This window comes from Anolis sagrei, chromosome 2 (assembly GCF_037176765.1).
Source record: "Anolis sagrei isolate rAnoSag1 chromosome 2, rAnoSag1.mat, whole genome shotgun sequence".
In the NCBI taxonomy this organism is placed as follows: Eukaryota; Metazoa; Chordata; class Lepidosauria; order Squamata; family Dactyloidae; genus Anolis; species Anolis sagrei.
The window spans coordinates 126,809,510-126,828,789 of record NC_090022.1 but is presented as its reverse complement, the minus strand read 5'-3'; the positions used below and the strand labels follow the sequence as shown (position 1 = coordinate 126,828,789).

The following is a 19,280-nucleotide window of genomic DNA, read 5'->3' as shown; positions in this document are numbered from 1 at the left end:
GTGGAGGCAATCATTTGGTCCTTTTGTTGCACTTTCCCCCCCTCTAATTTGTAGAGTTGAATAGATGGCGATAAATTGTAAAGATTCAGTTTATTTTATGTCCTTTGATATCATTAAATCTGCAAAAAGCAGCTTCCAGAAATCATATATTAAATCTATACATGCACTAACCATGTCTTGGCTAGGCAAAGATAAATAAATTGAGCTAAGTAACTGTGAGCAAATCGTTAAACTCAGAGAAGAAACAATGTTCTTTTGTCAAATTAAATCCCGAAGAGTCATCTTTAGCTCTTTAAGTAACTGAAATAATAGCTTTTTACCTTTGTCATAAACAGACAGTCCCTGAATTACAACACCCGATTTACAAATGATTCATAGTTAAGGATGGGGCTGAGAAAATAGGAAGAGAGAGAAATCTATCCCTAGATAGGGAAATTTACTCCTGAAAGAGATATCATGGGGGAAAAGGTGTCACCACAACAAGCCACATTTTTCCAAATCCAATTATCACCGGGACTGAAAGTGAGGTGAAATCTTCTGAACAGAGGTATAGACAGCAAAACAAACACCACGGGGTGTTAACCCTTCCCTGTGCAATCCAAAGCATGCATTCATACACACACACACACACACACACACACACACACACACAGCTGGAGTTACAATTAAAAATGTTCTTGTTCCAACTTACATACAAATTCAACTTAAAAGTAAAACCTACAGAACCTATCTTGTTCATAACTTGGGGACTACCTGTAATAGCTTTTCCATTCCAAAACAGATCTATGCTGCGTGGCTTTACAACAATAAAGAAGAGCTTTTAAAAAATCCTATTTTTCTCTAGCAGACAGTTTTTCTGACTAAACAGAAATGTAGGACTTTGTATGATTCTGAAAAATTCCAACTTTCAGTAGCCTTTAAACTTTTTCAGTAAGGAACTCCAGCTTTCTGCCTTATGTTTTCCCAGTAATAAAGTCAGAAACAATGTTTAAGATAGTTTCAGTTATTTACACCAGGGTAGTTCACAGATTTTTATTATTACCTATGATCTGATTGCTTGGCAGAACAATCTAAACCCAGATCTTCATCCCTATTTCACACAAATATGCTCCAAGACTTCATTCTCTGAAAGTCCATATGCCTTGTGCGCTTTCAAATGCTTTGTCTGAATCACAATTCAGTATTATAAATCCTATCTGGCAATTAAAACCTTGATTTGTTCTGAATTTTGGATAGGAGACCCCAATAATTGCTTGGGTAAAGAAAATGTATAAAGCCAGAGGTATTATTGGGGGATTTTTAATGACATGAGCATTATTGAGCAAATGGCTACAAAGTATTTGAATAGGGACTGCAGAGTGCCCAAATCTGTATGAAATCCAAGTGAAAATAATGTTAGACTTCCATTTGGAAGAGCCTCAGAGAGACACAGGCAGCCATGATTGCAGAACAGGTTAATCCCGGGAACTGTTTGAACCCGTTTTTCAGTTGCAAAGAATTAAGCACCCCAGCTAGTGGAGGGGAGTGTTTAAACAAATGTTGTGTTGTCCAAACATGTGGACTTTGCTATTTTAGTCAATTGAAAACAAGGAATGGATTCTTGCTTTGCTTTATAAGATGAGAAATAATGCGGAGTGGGGGAAAGCATAGTGAATTTTTTTCAGAAGACAAACTTCAAGGCAAAGGTTCATGGTTGGATAAATTGCTCCCTCTGCAAATGAGAACAGTTGGGCAGGATGTGCACTGCTATGATATGCCTAGCTACTAAGCTCGGGTTCTGGCACATCCCTGGCTCACTATGTCTTTCCAACCCTTATGCAGAACTGGATTTTGTGCTTAATGGAGCAAGCAACACTTTTGGATGTTGGCTGTCTCTCACTGGAGCTCTGATGCGGAAGCACTGGACTTTGTCTAGTGAAGTGTTTAATCTCTGCTTCTCCCTGACTTCAAACTGTACATTTTTAAACAAGGTTTAATATTACAAAACAACAATCACTTTCATTCAGTGACCTCTTTCCAAAGCTCTGAGTCTCTGGAACCACTCACCCTCCTCAGAGAATAGGGTGAGTGCCACTAGACATCTAGTCTAATTCCCCAGCTGTTTGATTATAGCTGTGAGGGCTGGCGAGTGGTCTGCTTCAGGACCAGTGGTTAGTTTTTCTCTCCAACACACTCTGGCAACATAGTGGTCTTGTTTGCTGTGTACTAATCTTGTTATGTATCAAACAACAACAACAACAACAACAATAATGGCTTAAGGTGGGGTACAACAAATTAAAAAACAAATTAACAAGTATACTAACTGTGTATTAGATTGGTTATTAACTGTTTTATATTGGTGTATTAAATTTTGCTGTTTCTTGTGTCCTGTGAACCGCTGTGAGTCGCTTCCGGGCTGAGAACAGCGGTATAGAAGTAAAGTAAATAAATAAAGTAAATAAATAAATATAATAAATTACATAGATATACACCCGCACACATATATGTACAGTATATATATGAAAACTTATACCAAACACAGAAACAGAATTAGCATATAGTGGTAATGGAATGTAAATCAAAATAGAATGTAAATCCTCTGGGTGACAGTCGCTAGTTGGATCCTTGCTGGTTGGAGTAGCCACCCATCAGAGGACTTCAGTGTCCTAAAGAGTGGATTGTGCAGGAGAAGGCGATCCTGTAGGTAACCCACCATTAAGACTCCAGCCTGGAAACAAGGAATTAATGCTTCCTCCCTCATATAGTTTAGTTCTGCTTCTAATCACCTCTTGTGGTTGTTAAACAACAATGAAAAACAGATGCACAAAATATATTCACACACAGTCTAGTTTTGGTCCTAAGGACAACCGTTGTAGGTCGGGTGGGAGACTTTCCAGCCCTAGGAGGCACAGGCTACTGAAATTCCAGAAGGTGTGGGGCGGGGGGGAGGGGGGGGGAGGGGGGGAACAAGTAGTCAGAAGCCAACCTCTGGTTTCAAGAAATTGGTTTTATTTCTTAAATGATAAAAAGTGGAAGAGAGAGGGATTGTGCCCCCTTTAAAGTTGATTTGTCTCTCCTGGAGGCCCTCTTCTCTGGATTGTATGCCGCTTGGGGAGCAGGAATTGATTTCTATTAAGAATCCAGCCTGGAATGAGAACTTGCTTCCTATATACGGTAGTGTACTTAGAGTGGAGGCCTGTCTAAAGGGCCAAGGGATACAAATAGGTGGCCTGCAGTTCCAAGGCCATCCTTTGACCACTCCTGTTTTAAGGCCAGGGCCTGAATCTTGACTTCCACTGAGGAAACAGCCTCTATCAGTGGAATGAAGGGGACACTCTCCCCCACTCCCGTGCCATCTCCTATACCTATTTGTGTGGACTGGGAACTCTCTCCAGAGCAGATTTTCAGGTGGTACAGGGATTAGAGTCATGAGGAAAGGGGGGAAAAGTCCTTTCTCATACATTGGATGCTTGTTGCTGTGATTACTGATTAGTGCAATAGTATGATCTAGGAAAAGAGCCCTTGGTGGCACAAGGAGTTAAATCTTTGTGCCAACAGGACTGCTGATCGAAAGCTTGGTGCTTCGAATTTGGGGAGCAGAGTGAGTTCCTGTCTGTCAGCTCTAGCTTCTCATGTGGGGACATGAGAGAAGTCTCTCACATGATAATAAAACATCTGGGTGTCCCCTGGGCAACATCCATGCAGATGGCCAATTCTCTCATACCAGAAGCAACTTGTAGTTTCTCAAGTCACTCCGGACATGAAAAGAAGAAATCTGGGAAAGCTTGTTTCTGGTGTCAAATCATGGATTTGGAGGTTCCCTCAGCTTCAGCTCTTGTAATAATTATATGTAACAATACTGACTTAGCATATTCAGTTTGCTTTAAGAACTATTGAAACTATATATGAGGGGCCCTTGGAATTCCTTTCTCTCTCTCTTTGTTATTTCTATATGTGAGTTTGGAAACAAGTGACTTTGCTTTTAATTCTACTAAAGGAAAGTATTTGACAGATTGTGCTTCAGAAAAAAGTTTTTTTTAAAAAGATAACTTTAGCATTTTGTTTCTTTTGGTGGATTGTCTCTACCTCAACTCACAGTCTGATCTCACAAAGCAACAGAATGGTTTCAAAATAACGTTGAAAACTTTGGAGGACAACTTGCTTTCCCGCCTCTCCTCTGCCTCCGGGAACTTCTTGGGGGATACAGCACTTGTGGAGAATCTTGAAGTCACCAAACAGACAGCTGGAGAAATTGAAGAAAAGGTGAAAATATAAATTTGGGTCCCAATTCCTATATGTGAAGGTTATGCTTAGAGATCCTGAGTGAATATGTGTTTTCCCCCCAAAATGTGTCCTACACTTTTATGTTCTACAGATTAGGGATTAAAAGCCTTTTGTGTTATTAAGGCAGATATTGTTGTATTCTGGCCAGATCCAGGAAGCTTATTACTTCAGAGTTCATAGAATCATAGAGTTGGAAGAGACCTCATGGGCCATCCAGTCCAACCCCCTGCCAAAAAGCAGGAATATTGCATTCAAAGCACCCCTGACAGGTGGCCATTTAGCCTCTGTTTAAAAACCTCCAAAGAAGGAGCCTCCACCACACTCCGGGGCAGAGAGTTCCACTGCTCGTGTGCATTGAATGGACAATTTAAAGTACAAATAGTAGCACAAGATGTAAAGACCATAAAACTTTAGCACTATAGCAAGATGCTTTTAAACCATTCCTGCTTAACACCAAAGCATTTTATTTAACTTGAAGTAATTCAGTATGCGTTATATTTACTCAGTTAAACTAGAATTTTAATAGTGGCTGTCTAACAAGATCCACTAGAGTTTATATGGTCCAGCCATTGGCAATACTTTTTTGTAGCTTTGAGAACATGCATGACCATATTGTGTACAGTATTAAGAGAAATGAGAGATGGAGAATTAAATCAACGTAGTTGGGGTTGGGGGGAACTGTGGCTGAGGGAGTACATGAGAGATTTCTGATAGAAACTTCCAAGTACTTCTTCAAGCTATAAATCTCAGGATAGCTATAGAAATTACAGTGCTGTGAAACTAATATAACTGTACAGTACAGATACATCTTAAGTCTACATTGCATGTTTTGCATTTAATGTAACACAAAGTTTATGTTTATGGTTCTTGTAAATGGAAGTTAAACCGACGGAGGTCAGTTCTTGGTGACAAGGAATCATTTATCGGGTGAGATGGAATGTGGAATTTGAACATTTTTCATTTCTATGTGGCAAATTCCTGAATTTTACATTACTGCAGTTTTTTTATAAATGCTCAAAATAAGCAGACAGGAGAGGACATACATTTGAGATAATACAGAGTTTATCTAAACCAATCACCTGAAATTTTGAGTCAGCCTCGTGATGCAAAGAACATCTGCACAAACAAGTGTGACTATCTTGCATCTTCATGATTTTGTTTTTTACCTTCTTGCAGGTCCAGGAGTCCAAGGTGACAGAAACTAAGATTAATGAGGCAAGGGAGCATTACCGTCCCGCAGCAGCCCGTGCCTCCCTGCTGTACTTCATCATGAATGAACTTAATACCATCCATCCCATGTACCAGTTTTCCTTAAAGGTACGGCATTTATATGTTTTGGGAATTTCTCAAACTCCCCGGGCAGTTTAGGTGGGACACATTTTGTGTTAGGTTAATGCATTTACTCTTTGTTGTAATAATGGAAGTTGTAGGAGAACTCTGTTAATTTTCAGATATAATGATAGTTGAATTTGTTTTGTGGCTTTAATTTTTCACCAGATTTTTAAATGGTGGTGTTTCGGGTTATAGGATTACTGGCCTTTGAAGCTCTAAACATTGTGGGATGGGCCCATCTCAGAGACTATGGTCTTTGAGAAGAAGTTGCTCAAGCTTTCTCTTGCAAGCAGAGTTCAAGTTGGTTCAGAAAGACTTTTTGGCTGTAGTGCCCAAATTATGAAGTAGCCTCCTGAATCAGCCTTTTATATTGGCTTCTTTGCATGCATTTTTGTGCTTTAAAAATGCTTTAAGTGTTTTATTTCATTGGTTATGGCCTTCAGATGATGTGCTCTATTACTGTATTTTGCTAGTATGTTTTAAGGTTGTTATTTATATATGGCTTGTGTGTTTGCTATTTTAAAGGTTGTTTCATTTTATTTTGTTAATGTGTTCTTATCGAATGTTGTCTTGAAGAGAGAAAGATACAGAAAGGCAGGCTGTTAACACCCAAATGTATAAGTAAATAAGTAGATGACCAAGCAGCCATTCAAAATAGATGTTTCTGGTAGAGGGTTCCCTACAGTAAAGGCCATGATGCACATGTTCTGTGCAGTGAATCATGTGTTTACTGAAAAACAGATTTGTCGCTGTGATCCATTTGGATCTTATGCAATGCAGTATCATTTTAAACAGACTAATGTGAGAATTTGCTAGTTATTAATATCTTGGTTACATACAGCTGCAGTTATAAAAATGTATAATTTCATATAGAGACTGCTATTTTGTCTTTATTTTCCCCATTTTCTTCTCTTTCTTTTAATTTAAGAAATGACTATACTATACCTCATAATGCCAAGGCCTAAAGTTTACCTACAGGCCTGCTTGCAAGCTGTTAAGTGTCACTGAAGAGCAGGGAGCTGCTATATTCTTCTCTCCTTTTTTTTTTGGCACGTTGTCTTCTTCCCTGGAGGCCACGTGCCATTTCATATTCCTGGGCAATGTTGACCAGTCAGTGACTGAGGAAGGTGGGGCACTCTGAGCTCCAGGTGTTGAAGCCATAAGCTTCACTACAGCTTACTTGGGAGTGTATTACAGACTTCATGTAGCTCTTCCCAGCATCTGGGTCTTTATTACCTTCCCACCCACTTGTCCTCTCGTTTGCCTGTTCTTTTCCCTGAGTGCATGTGTGCAGTTGTTTGCTATTATAATTAAGAACTAGTGGCTGTAGAAAATAAACAAATTTTTGTTTTAAGAAAGCTCTTTTTAAAAGTACTCTGCTCAGCTAAATTAGAACAGGAATAGGACTAAGTTAATTTTACTTTTTAGCCATGAATGAACAAAACAGAGGTGGAGAGAAGAGGTGGAGTGTTCCCTAAGAAGATCAGTATAACATAGGTTAGGAGAGGTGGACAAGACATGATAAAATTTGATAGCATGTAAATGTTTATTAACCGAATACTTCTAACACTTCCAACTTTTTCATGCTTTACTTGTCACAATGTGTGTGTGTGGGGGGGGGGGGGGGGGAGTGGCATATGGAAAGATCCAGTTTTGGGAAGGAAATGGGAATGATGAATTCCCAAATCGTGCCTCATTGGGGATGCCCTAAAGAGTCTGTGGGAGAAACTATAAAAAGGATGTAAGTACATACATGTTCCTCGGTTACCCTCCCCTCTCCAGATTGCCTCTACTACTCAAATTAGGGAAGATGGGTTCATCAGATGGCAGTTGAGTAATCTGATCTGGGAATCTAGCTCTCATGCCAAGCCAGCACTACAGAGCTGTAACAATAGAAGTTTGGGGCTTTATAAATGCAATCATAAATTACACGGATTTCATAATACAGCATCACCTCTCAATGTTAGGCCTACCAACTTTCAGTACATCCTATATACATATGTTTCCCTTGGGTAGAATTTTTGTTGTAGGAAGATTATTATCAAGTTGCAATTAGAGGCTGCAAATTAAAATATGAGTCTTTCAGCTAAAAGAAGCTCCTTTGCTTTTGAGATGGATTGTCACACGGTTTTCATAAGCACCTCTAAATGATTCTCATTGATGTTAACAGATGCCTGAAAGGGTAAATATTGGCTGATACCCCAATATCATCTAGTCTTCTGCCTGCCAGTTCAGGAATCTGCAAAAAAAAAAAAAAAAAAAAAAAGAACCAATAACAAGGATTTGTCTAATTTCTGTTTAAAAATACCTGTTGAAGGAGATTCCGCCACTTTCTGAAGTAGTTTGTTCTACCTATTAGTAGTCTGTATTATGAATTCATCTCTCTCTTTTTTATGTAGCATACTCAAAACAGGATACCCAGTTCTTCAAGTTTATTTATTGTAATAGGATCACTGATGTCTGTGAAGGAGTCTGGGGCTGGAACATTACAGGGATGAGAAAACTAGGATCAATACTTTAAAATTCTTTAATGGTTAGTAGCTACGGGTGCCAGTCAAACCCTTCACTGTAGGGAATTAACAGTAAAAAGGTCAGAATGGCTAGGAAGTGGTTGACAACTAACGCAGAATGGGAAAATTATTTCGGAAATAAATGACTCATCTTTTCCAACACAGTTGGAAGGTATGAGGCAAGCTACACATGTATGCAAGGAAAATAAAGAGACAAGGTTTAGAAGAGGGAGACAGAGAAACTTCAATCTGAGAATGAGATACTTATAAAGAGAAACAGAGCCAGAGCTAGTGATTAAAAATGTCTCGGGATTCTGAGCTGCGTCTCTCAGGATGGAGGCTGCTGCATATAAGTGGCTCTTCTGCATATAACTGTATTTAACTAGGATATAAAGTACTGGTTTCAAATGATGTGTCTCATCCACATTCTTCCAGCTGTAAGTAGAGCTGGAAAAGTGTGGATGGGACACATCACCTGAAACCAGTGTGTTGGATAACTTCACAGGGCAGGTCAACTCTCCTGTTGTCCCTCCATCCTTGCCCTCTGACGCCAGAGACTTTCTAGTCACAGCAGAAAAGAAAAGAAAAGTTCTTACATGGTACAACCACGAGGGCCAGATATAAGTGGAAATAGACCAAGAAAATTATGCCATATTTTAGATAGCATGGTTAGTAATATGACAGCAATATCAAAATAATACACATTTTGCAAAATACTTATCAGTCAATTGCAGAAATACGTAAAGATTCTTCATGTTATAGGGTACAACACATACAAAAAAGAGGGAGGGGTGGAGAGCGGAGTATACAACATAATGTATGAGAGAGAACATTTTTTAACTTGAAACTTCAAGTCAAGAAAGACAAATTAGTGACTATAATAGTGTCAAAGACAGATTTTAACATCATCTGTACAAACAGTTGATAACTGTAATTCATAATGTGTTGGCGCCAGTCAACAAAGGGCACATTAAAGGGTCCAGGCTTTTCCCCATGTTAACCAAAGTTGGAGGATACTCTGATTACCATTTCCAGGAAGTTTTTTTTAATGGTCTTTATCAGATGGCTGAAATAATTTTCCAATGAACATGCCATCCACTATGTTGTTGTTGTTGTTCATTCGTTCAGTCGTCTCCGACTCTTCGTGACCTCATGGACCAGCCCACGCCAGAGCTCCCTGTCGGCCGTTACCACCCCCAGCTCCCTCAAGGTCAGTCCAGTCACTTCAAGGATGCCATCCATCCATCTTGCCCTTGGTCGGCCCCTCTTCCTTTTGCCTTCCACTTTCCCCAGCATAATTGTCTTCTCTAGGCTTTCCTGTCTCCTCACGATGTGGCCAAAGTACTTCAACTTTGTCTCTAGTATTTTTCCCTCCAGTGAGCTGTCGGGTTTTATTTCCTGGAGGATGGACTGGTTGGATCTTCTCGCAGTCCAAGGCACTCTCAGAACTTTCCTCCAACACCACAGCTCAAAAGCATCGATCTTCCTTCGCTCAGCCTTCCCTAAGGTCCAGCTCTCACATCCGTAGGTTACTACAGGGAATACCATGGCTTTGACTAGGCGGATCTTTGTTGCCAGTCTGATGTCTCTACTCTTCTTGTTTTATAATTATTTCATGCCTTTTGTGGTACTTGAAGTCCCCATTGGCACTGTGAACAGGGAACCAGCTTTTCTGACTGCAAAGCCAAGCAGAACCATTTCTGCAGTCTTCACTGGAGCTTGCAACTACTTGGACTTTGAAGAAAGCAAGGCAGATAAGAGAGTCTTCATACTTATTTGCTCCCATTCCTTGTACATTTAGTTGTTCAAGTGTGACATGTTAAATGAGAAACTGCTTTGAATCAATTGATTTAAAAGATTTTAAACTTACTGTAGAAATCTAATGAATCCATGGCAAAAACCCTTTACAGAAAAATGATAACACATCAATTTCAAAATGTATTGAATTAACAGCCCCATTGCCATCCCACTGCACACAGAAGATTTATACAGGTCTTTACCATTTGCAGTCACTCAATTTGAGCAAGCTTTTAAAAACATTTAAGGGGTGAAAGTCATATGAGTAAGTTAGTAATATTATTCTCTAGGCACAATGTGGCTATAAACTACTAATAGTTTCTATTTTTGCTGACTCCCTCAGTCCTGAGAAACAACAATTCCTAAGGGCTCACGGTATGTACTGTCTGGTGTTTAACTTGGGAATCAGTTTTTGCCATCTTTAATCAAACTGTAGCTCCTCTAAACCAGCAATTCTTCTTTTATATTTATTTTGCTGTGCAAACTATGAAGACTTCTGTGTGTCATTCTCATTTTTATCATTTTTTTAAAAAAAGCTATTTGTTTTTCTATTTCCGATAAACCCAGCTCAAGCAAGAAAGCCCTCAAGGGGATCTTATATGAAAAAATCTAATTCTTACAGTCTTTGGTGGTGTGTAGCTATTCGTTTGGCTGCAGTAAAGATAGACACATTTTTCTTTTATTGAAGTTCATTTTTTGAATTGTCTCTAGAGGGGAATCTAATAAGAGGTGAATTTTCTTCAGGGAATCTGCTGTCCTTCATAATATCATTTTCAAAGGTGTAAAAAGTTGCCAGGGGAAAGTAGATACTTTGCCTGTTTAAAACCTTGCTTTAGAGATCATACCTTCATTTGTTTTCCTTATCTGGCTTAAGCTAAGCAGCCTGTTCTCCTGGACTGCAAAAAATAATGATGTCCTAGGCACATATAACTATCATAAAGTGTAAATTATTTTCCAGTAGTGTATTTTCAATAGTCAAATGTGTTACAATAGGTCTACAACATTATGATCATGAAGCAGTTACATTCAAATGTAGTCTGAGTTATTTCTTCCATCTGTAAAATGATGAGAGTCAGAAAATGGATGGACTCAGGGCTAATGAAAGAAGGAACTTTGGCAAAACCTCGCAGGACCAAAACACAGGAGAAGCAGTATTGAGTATAATACAGGGAGAGAGAAAGAACTCCAGTAACAAAGCCAACATAATCAAGATGGGTTGCTATGAGTTTTCCGGATTGTATGGCCATGTTCCTGAAGCTTTCTCTCCTGAAGTTTCACCCACACCTATGGTAGGCATCCTTAGAGGTTGTGAGGTCTGTTGGAAACCAGGCAAGTGGGGTTTATATATCTGTGGAATAATGTCCAGGAAGGGAGAAAGAACTAGGTGACTTAAGAAAGTAAAACAGAACACAAGAAGATTGCAGGATGTGTAGAGGTAAAATGCAATGTGGGGCAGACTTGAAAAGGAGAAGCCAAGAAGAAAACAGGCAAAGAAAGAAAGAGCCTCAGAAAAGACATTTTTGGATTATACCTTCCAGGATCTCCTAACTTGAATAAGACTTACAAGAACTGCACTCCCCCCAGAAAATCACTTTACACACTCTGGTAATTGAAAACTATTGAAAGCTGAAAACATGGGTGTTTCTGAATGGAGTGCACCATATACTAGCGGTTAGAAGGCATCGTGCTTCTTCTTTTTATCCTTAAAGAATAATATTTTTTTGTGAGGGGGAACAAAGATTTAGTGGGAAAAACACTAGCGATAAAAATGGAAGATGTTTTCTAGACTGTGAATGAGACCTCTTATCTGGAAACTTCTGGAGATCTATTGACAGGAAAGAAATGGGCAAGCAAGGACATTTTGGAGTTTCAAGGACATCTTATTCTGAGAGCAGTTGCAAGGTCTCACAGAAAGGAAAAGAAAATCATAAGATTTAATATCTCTCATCATTACAATGTTACCATAAAGTCAATAAGCCATCAGTGCTTGTCTAAATTTTCACCACTTCCTTGTTTTTAGTATAAAAGTATAATTTTCAGGTCAGCACTGTTTTGAGAACTAGTACTGAATTTACTTTGTTGCTCCAGGACAGGTCCCCTGGTGTGGTGGAGAACCTTCTTGTGATCTCTTTGCATGGATCAGTTCTACTTTTTTTTAGAAGTAAAGATACATCCACTGCTAGTGGCAACAGGAAAATCATGAAAATAATGAAAATAATCATAATAATAAGAATCCCACCCTCTCTCCCTGAGGGGACTCAGGGTGGCTTCCAAAGGCAAAAAGGGCAAACATTCAATGGCATGTGAATAACAAAATAAAACATTAAAACAAACAGTTAAAATACTCAAACACAATGAACCATTAAAACAATTAAACAACTAAATGTTTAGGCTAAAACAAATACATCAATAAGGCAAGTTAAAAATGTACATCAATACACGAATAAGGCAAGTTAAGAAACTACTTAACTTGTCTTTCTGTCTTATTTCCTGAATAGCGCACAATAGCTCCTTCATAACTGTAACAATCTAATCTAATCATCTTGTGGCTCTTCCATGATGATATGATGGTAACAGCCTTGGATGCAACAGCTCCCAAAGTGACCCATTTAAAGTGGGATCAGGTGTCAAACAGGGATGCATTATTGTCCCAACTTTATTTTCTATCTTCATCGCTATGATTCTACACCTAGTTGATGGGAAACTTCCCACTGGTGTGGAAATCACATTCCCGACAGATGCCAAGTTTTTTAACCTCAGCAGGCTGGAAACCAAAAGTAAAGCAACAACAACTTCTGTTTTAAAATTTCAATATACTGAAATGGGTTCAAATTATAGGAAAGGAGATTCTACCTGAACATTAGGAAGAACTTCCTGACCATTCAAACTGTTCAACAGTAGAACTCTTTGCCTCAGAGTGTGGTGGGAGCTCCTTTCTTGAAGGCTTTTAAACAGAGGATGGATGGCCATCTGTCACTGGTACTTTGATTGTGCTTTTCCTGTACCGTAGAGGGTTAGACTTGATGGCCCATGTAGTCCCTTCTAGCTCTATGATTCTATGATGTTAATATAGTCTGTGCTCATTCAGAGGAAGACCTAAAAGTTAGTTTGAACACCTTTGCAGAAGCCCATTAAAAGCTTGGTCTCTCACTTAACATGGAAAAAGAAAACTGCTTTACCAGGAGGCACCAACTAATTACTCTGCAATGCCAGCAATACGTCTAAATGGTGTAATGCTAGAAAATGTTGATCATTTCTGCTACTCACCAGCATTGAAGCGATAATCCTCCACCATCAACTTTGCTGGACTGACCACGTTGTCCGAATGCCCGATCACTGTCTCCCAAGGCAGTTACATTACTCTCAGCTCAAGAACAGAAAACTGAATATTGTTGGGCAATAAAAGAGATTAAAAGATGTGTTTAAAGATAATCTTTAAAAAGTGATATAAGCACTGGGAACTGGGATGCTCTGACACTCAAGCATTATAATTGCAGATTAACTGTTATCAAGAGTTCAATGGATTTTGAAGAGGCACAAATAGAGGGTGAAAGGGAGAAATGTGCCAAGAGAAAGGTGTGTCAAGCAAACCCTTATTGGGACCACCTTCCATCTGGAAATTTCTGTTCTCATTGTGAAAGACCATGTGGATCCAGAATAGGTCTGCACAGTTATTTACGGACCCACCGCTGGGCTTTTACCCTTGGAAGACAATCATACAGGATTAAGAGTGACTGCCTATGATGAAAACTGCAAGTTGGGATCCTCAGATTCTGACCAAGCCTTATGAAATGCATGCAGATGTCTTAGATGCAGTAGGCTCTTGATATCTGCTGGCATTTGGTCCCCCCCACCAAGGATTATCAAAATCAATTCTTCTGTTTGCAGTTCCAATAATAAATATCAGAAGGGCATTTAGTATCAAAAGGCTGGTTTCTTTAACCATACTTTCCAAGGTTGGATGAAATCAGACTCAGCATAGTATTTTGAAGCTTTGAAATTTGCTGCAAAGTCTACACAGTGACATTCATTAATTATTTTCTTCTCTTTCTCTTCTCCTTGTAGGCATTCAGCGCTGTCTTTCAGAAAGCAGTTGCAAGAGCATCTCCAGATGAAAATTTACCCGAGCGAGTTGCCAACCTAATTGATAGCATCACCAGCTCTGTGTTCCAGTACACGACCCGGGGGCTCTTTGAATGTGACAAACTGACATACATGACCCAAGTCACTTTCCAGGTAAATGACTGGTGCTTAATAATTGATGTCTAGTGCTTCTCTTACCTCTGTGTATTGTCTGTTAGCATGCAGTGTTCTCTGTTACTATATTTTGTGCATCACCTCCTAAATGGAAAACTCTTTGGCTCTTCCAGTGGCGGTTAGACAGTCATCTCCAGAACTGTTCAGATTCTGGTTGTGCTGGTGCTTTTATTGTTAAGATTCTTACTCACCTTCACTGTATAATAATCTAGTTTAACTACAACTTTATTAATTCAAATGAACACTATTAAATAAGAATGACTACAGTTCTAACACGCTACTCCACTTGTGCATTTTAGGCATTCTTGCTCTCTCTCAAGATAGACTTTTTGTATAAATACCATTTTTCAGCTGCTTTAAAGTTCAGTATAGTCTCAGTTCCCTGCAATACTGTCTGAGTTTGCCATTGCAGATTCTTCTGATGAACAAAGAAATCAATGCTGTGGAACTTGACTTCCTGCTACGATATCCTGCCCAACGTGGAGTCACCAGTCCTGTGGATTTTTTATCAAGCCAGTCATGGGGTGGCATCAAGGTAGCTGTTTCAACTAATAATAAACAATCTGATTAAATATGGGGTTGGATTATAAAACTGTAAATGGGGTTCATAAATGGTTTAGAAAACCTTAGTCAAAGAGTTCTCTTTGGTGGCTTTTTCTTAAACTAGAGGAACAATTTGAGTAGGATGCTGCAGGGCTTTGTGGTAGATCTGATATTGTTCAATGCTTTAATGTATGGCTTACCTGAAGTAGTCTAGCAATCTTGTACAACATTTGCAGATTGCATAATATTGGCAGTGAAGTAGCTAACATTAGGAAGTCTGGAATACAACTCAAAATGGCTTTGGGGTTGTAAAGTGAAAAACTGATCTGAAAGTAACAACATCAGACACAAGCAAATGTAAAGTACTGTGTTTAGGTCAGGAGTGTACAAAGTCCAGCCCTCCCAGTGTTGTTGGACTGCAGTTGTTGTAAACCTTCATCATCATGGACACAAAATTGAAAATCCACAAGATGAGAAAAGGTTTTTGGCAGTACTATATATGCAAGGATGCTTGGATTTGTAGTTGATCATAAGCTCCATGAGTCACTAGCATGATGTTGCTGCCAAAAATGGAAATGAAATTTCATAGTTAATAGAACTGTGGTTTCTAAGTTATGAAAAGCAATAGCTCCTCTTTATTCTTGTACTTGTTAGACTTTATCTGAATGCCACTCTTTAAAAGGATATTAAAAATGGATATTTTGTTTCAGAGGAAGGCAGTAAAGATAGACAAAGATACAGAGAATAATTCTTATGAGAAACTGGACATGTTTAGTAGATAGCTGAATGTTCGTTATATAAAAGAAAGCAGAGACTTTATCTAAAGCCAGGGCTATGTTTTGAGTGAATTAATTGGCACAATAGAACTGAACCACTTAGTAGACACAGCCCCCTGCTTGCATCACTCAATTTAAAATCAATCCAACCATTTTCTCAATGTTGCTGAGAAACAGTATTGGCAGGCACAGGAACAGTTCGTCCTAGAAGACCAACTCCCATCTCCACTCTGCTAAGCCTCCACTGGCCCCTTGGCTTCTCTCTTTAACCTGGAAGACTCAAAAATTCATCTTAGTTCAAGGTACTAAAAAGAAATGGACTTGAAAGACTAGACAGTAGTTTCTGGGTTGGCAGTAAGGAAGCCGTCATTGCGGCAGTACTTAAGCTTTTGTGACTATCAGAAAGTAGAGTGTGTTTTCTGAGACTCCACAGTGATTTGGAAGTAAACATTTAATTAAACCTGATGGATTCAGCTTCTGAGGAACATGAGCTAGTTTTCTCCCTCTGTTCTTGGGAGAATCTCTTGGATGCTTCAACACAGTAGCAAACCAGCGCTTCCATGACGATTCTGTACTGATCAAAATAATTGCCGTGTTAGTCTGGAATATCAGTATGCAAAGGGATCTTATAGCACCTTAGAGACTGAGAGGATGAAGTTGGTAACGTAAGCTTTTGTAAACTAACTCACATCTGAGGAAATACACTCCATCTGTGGACACTTATGCTACCAGCTTCATTCTCTCAGTTAGTCTCTAAGGCGATACAAAATCTCTTTGAATTCTATACTATATTTCTAGGTTGAAATAAGCCCTACTGTGCATTCACTTGGGCTTACTGCTGGGTACGATGGTAAAGAACTGCATCCTCAGAACCACAGCCTGCAAATTTCAAAATGATGTGTTGACTGCTTCTGCATGCTTGGTAAAAAGCTGGAACTTCTAAAATCTATAGCATAATTCTATACAGAATGCTCTATAGATACTCAGTGGAGTTATTGAACTTACTATTGTGCGGTAGCAATGCAATCTTCTTGTCTTCCTTGAATCCTGATGCAAGAAAGACAAGTGGTAATGCCTGCATCGAAGAGAAAACTTGGTAAACATGGTTAACTGGAAAATGAATGGTAAAAGAGTTTTTCTTAAGCTGTCTGTTGTGAGGAGTGACAGGTTGTTTTCCCTATTGTGCCAGAAAATGGAACCACCCTTGTCCCTGTCGGCTACAGCAGCTTCTTTTTCCCTTGGAAGTTCATCAGAGACCCTTAGCCAATGCTTGCAAGCTGACATCAGTACATAAACCACCACTTTAAGTAACTGGTCAGAAGTACCAGTTGACATAAGTGATCTGACTTCTCATGATGGCTTTCAATGCTTTATAACCTGTTCAGCAAACAAAAATATTTCTGTTGTTTAAAATGAGTCATTGGAGAAGACTGCATACTGGAAGAAAGATGAGCCCTCAAGACCTTCCCTCAGTCGTAGATACCAAAATCCATTGATGTTCAATTCCCATTACATTTTATGTACAGTAGTGTTGTAAAGTGTTGCCACTCATGTAAAATGGCAAACAATTCAAATACGTGCTGGAAAGAACCTGAGGATCTGTGAAATGGTGGAAGGCTACAGAAGGGTATACCTACTCATTAATGCTGTACTTGGTCCATGGCAAAATCAAGGTTTGTTTTTGGGATTTGTTTCAAATATTTTTGAGCCATGTTTGGTTGAATCCATGGATCCAGAACACCTAGGCTGACCCTATAACAGTTCAGTATTGTTTCACTATAACACTAATGCGGGGAAATGAGAGAAGCCTCCCACAAGGATGATAAAACATCAAAACATCTGGGTGCCCTCTGGGCAACATCCTTTCAGAAGGCCAATTATCTCACATCAGAAGCGACTTGCAGTTTCTCAAGTTGCTCCTGACACGAAAAAACAAAAAAACAAAAAACAAACCTATAACACTCTGCAGAATTCTTCTTCTTCTTCTTTTTTTACAATAAGAAGTCACTGGGCGAGACACAGAAGGAGACCATGTGGAGATTCCAACATATCTGGAAACATACATGGGGAGGGCTATAAAATTACAACATATACACCCTGTAAATTAACAGAAATATGCTGCATTTCAACTTATTTTAAGTTAGGAGAGTGTTTATACAGGAAAGCAAGAAGAAGTGTCACAAAACATTTAAGAAGCCAAAGTAAATGGTGTTATCTAAATTGGCAGAAATCAGCAGCTTAGATGACCTTGTTGTCTAAATCATTTAAAGCAACAAGAGTGCCAGTTTTAGCGAGATGTTAGGATCGGCATCTTAATTGTAAGAGCAATTTGACAAGTGAACCAAACTGCTTGTCATGGGTTAGTGGTGGAGTCTTCCTCATTGGACATTTCCAGGCACAGGATGGGCAACCATCTGTGAGGATTTGCTACATCAAACAGGAGGTTAGGCTACATAGTAGGCCTGTGCGATCAATGAAAAAAAAAGTTTCAATACTCATTACAAAATTAGGAGGTGGGGAAAAATGTTTCTAAAATATTTACAAAATTGGACAGGGTCCGTATCGTAACTATAACTAGTTAACTACTTTTTTCATTAAGTAATTGTGCCAATGGAGAAAGTTCAGAGGCTTCTATCTCCCTTATTGTTAGAGATATTAGCATGAAATTTGCTACAATTATAGAACATATTTACCACCGTTAGCCCATCAAGTTTCAGAACATTTTACTCATTCACAAATTTTTGGGGAATTTTCAATTTTTTACAAACAACATTTTTAAAAACTAGAAGAGCTATCTCCTTTCTATACAATGACATAAGATAACAGAGGATCGTGCCCTTCAAGTTTCAGAAATATTCATATTTCTACTGAGTTTTTGGATTTTTAAAAAAGTTTTGACAATAACATGTTTGTTGGTTTTTTTAAAAAAGGAGCCACAACAACTATCTCATTGAATGTCTTTAACCAACAGAACTTCAATTTAGGGATTTCTTCCCAGCCCAGCACAGATGTACTTACTAGTATTGAAATATCAGTCAGTCCTTTTTGCAGAATTGTAAACTGTGTGGCTGGCTGTTGGTATGGAGGGAAAATAGCTTTTCTCTATCCTCATTGGGGCTTTCTGATGCAGAGCAGAATTCTGTAGTTTAGGGCAGGGCCTTTTCAATTCTCTGCCATAGGACTCATCACCTCCCCAAACTACATTTCCCAGAATTCTGTGCTCTTTCAGTCTCTTTTCCAGCTCACTCAGCTAGACCTGCCCTGCTGCTGTCATCTTCTTGTGGTGAGAGGCAGCCTATCTTTTCTTAATTAAGAGCAATGGCAGCCTTTTTGGCTTCTCTTCACTTGTGTTGAAAATGGAAACTGACTTCCGAGCATTACAGAATTCAAACAAAAAGTACTGGGTGAGTTTTGATTCTTAAGTTTTTGAGTGGGTGCCCCCACCCCCACCCATGTTTCTTAATCTCTGTTTGTATATACAAAATTTATGAATTACTACGACTTAAAATTAAAAAATGAAGATTTGCACACCCCTACTAGTTAGCTAACCAAGCTTCTTTCAACTCCAAGAAAAACTTAAATAGTAGCAGCAAGTGCCATGTGGAAATACTATACTGAGATTAATATAGAAGCTTTATTGAAATCTAAAATGTTACCTTCCAAGCACTTTTGCAGAGATAAAGTTAGATTAATCTTTTGCATTATAACAATAAAGATGAAGTTGACCTCCAACCACTACTCCCCCTCCCAACCATTCCAGAGCGCTGGAAAGATGTCCATTTTAACATCAATTGTTGCATTG

General features: G+C 38.9%; 1 protein-coding gene across 1 annotated transcript in view; it reads left to right on the top strand.

The window, feature by feature from the left end:
* LOC132768507 (dynein axonemal heavy chain 9) overlaps positions 1-19,280 on the top strand; it is a 118,081-nt gene that overhangs the window by 36,923 nt on the left and 61,878 nt on the right. Inside the window, exons 8-11 of the mRNA XM_060764463.2 lie at positions 4,078-4,242; positions 5,440-5,580; positions 13,968-14,138; positions 14,572-14,694. Of these exons, the coding sequence (XP_060620446.2) occupies positions 4,078-4,242; positions 5,440-5,580; positions 13,968-14,138; positions 14,572-14,694 (600 nt within the window). The remainder of the gene's footprint in view (positions 1-4,077; positions 4,243-5,439; positions 5,581-13,967; positions 14,139-14,571; positions 14,695-19,280) is intronic.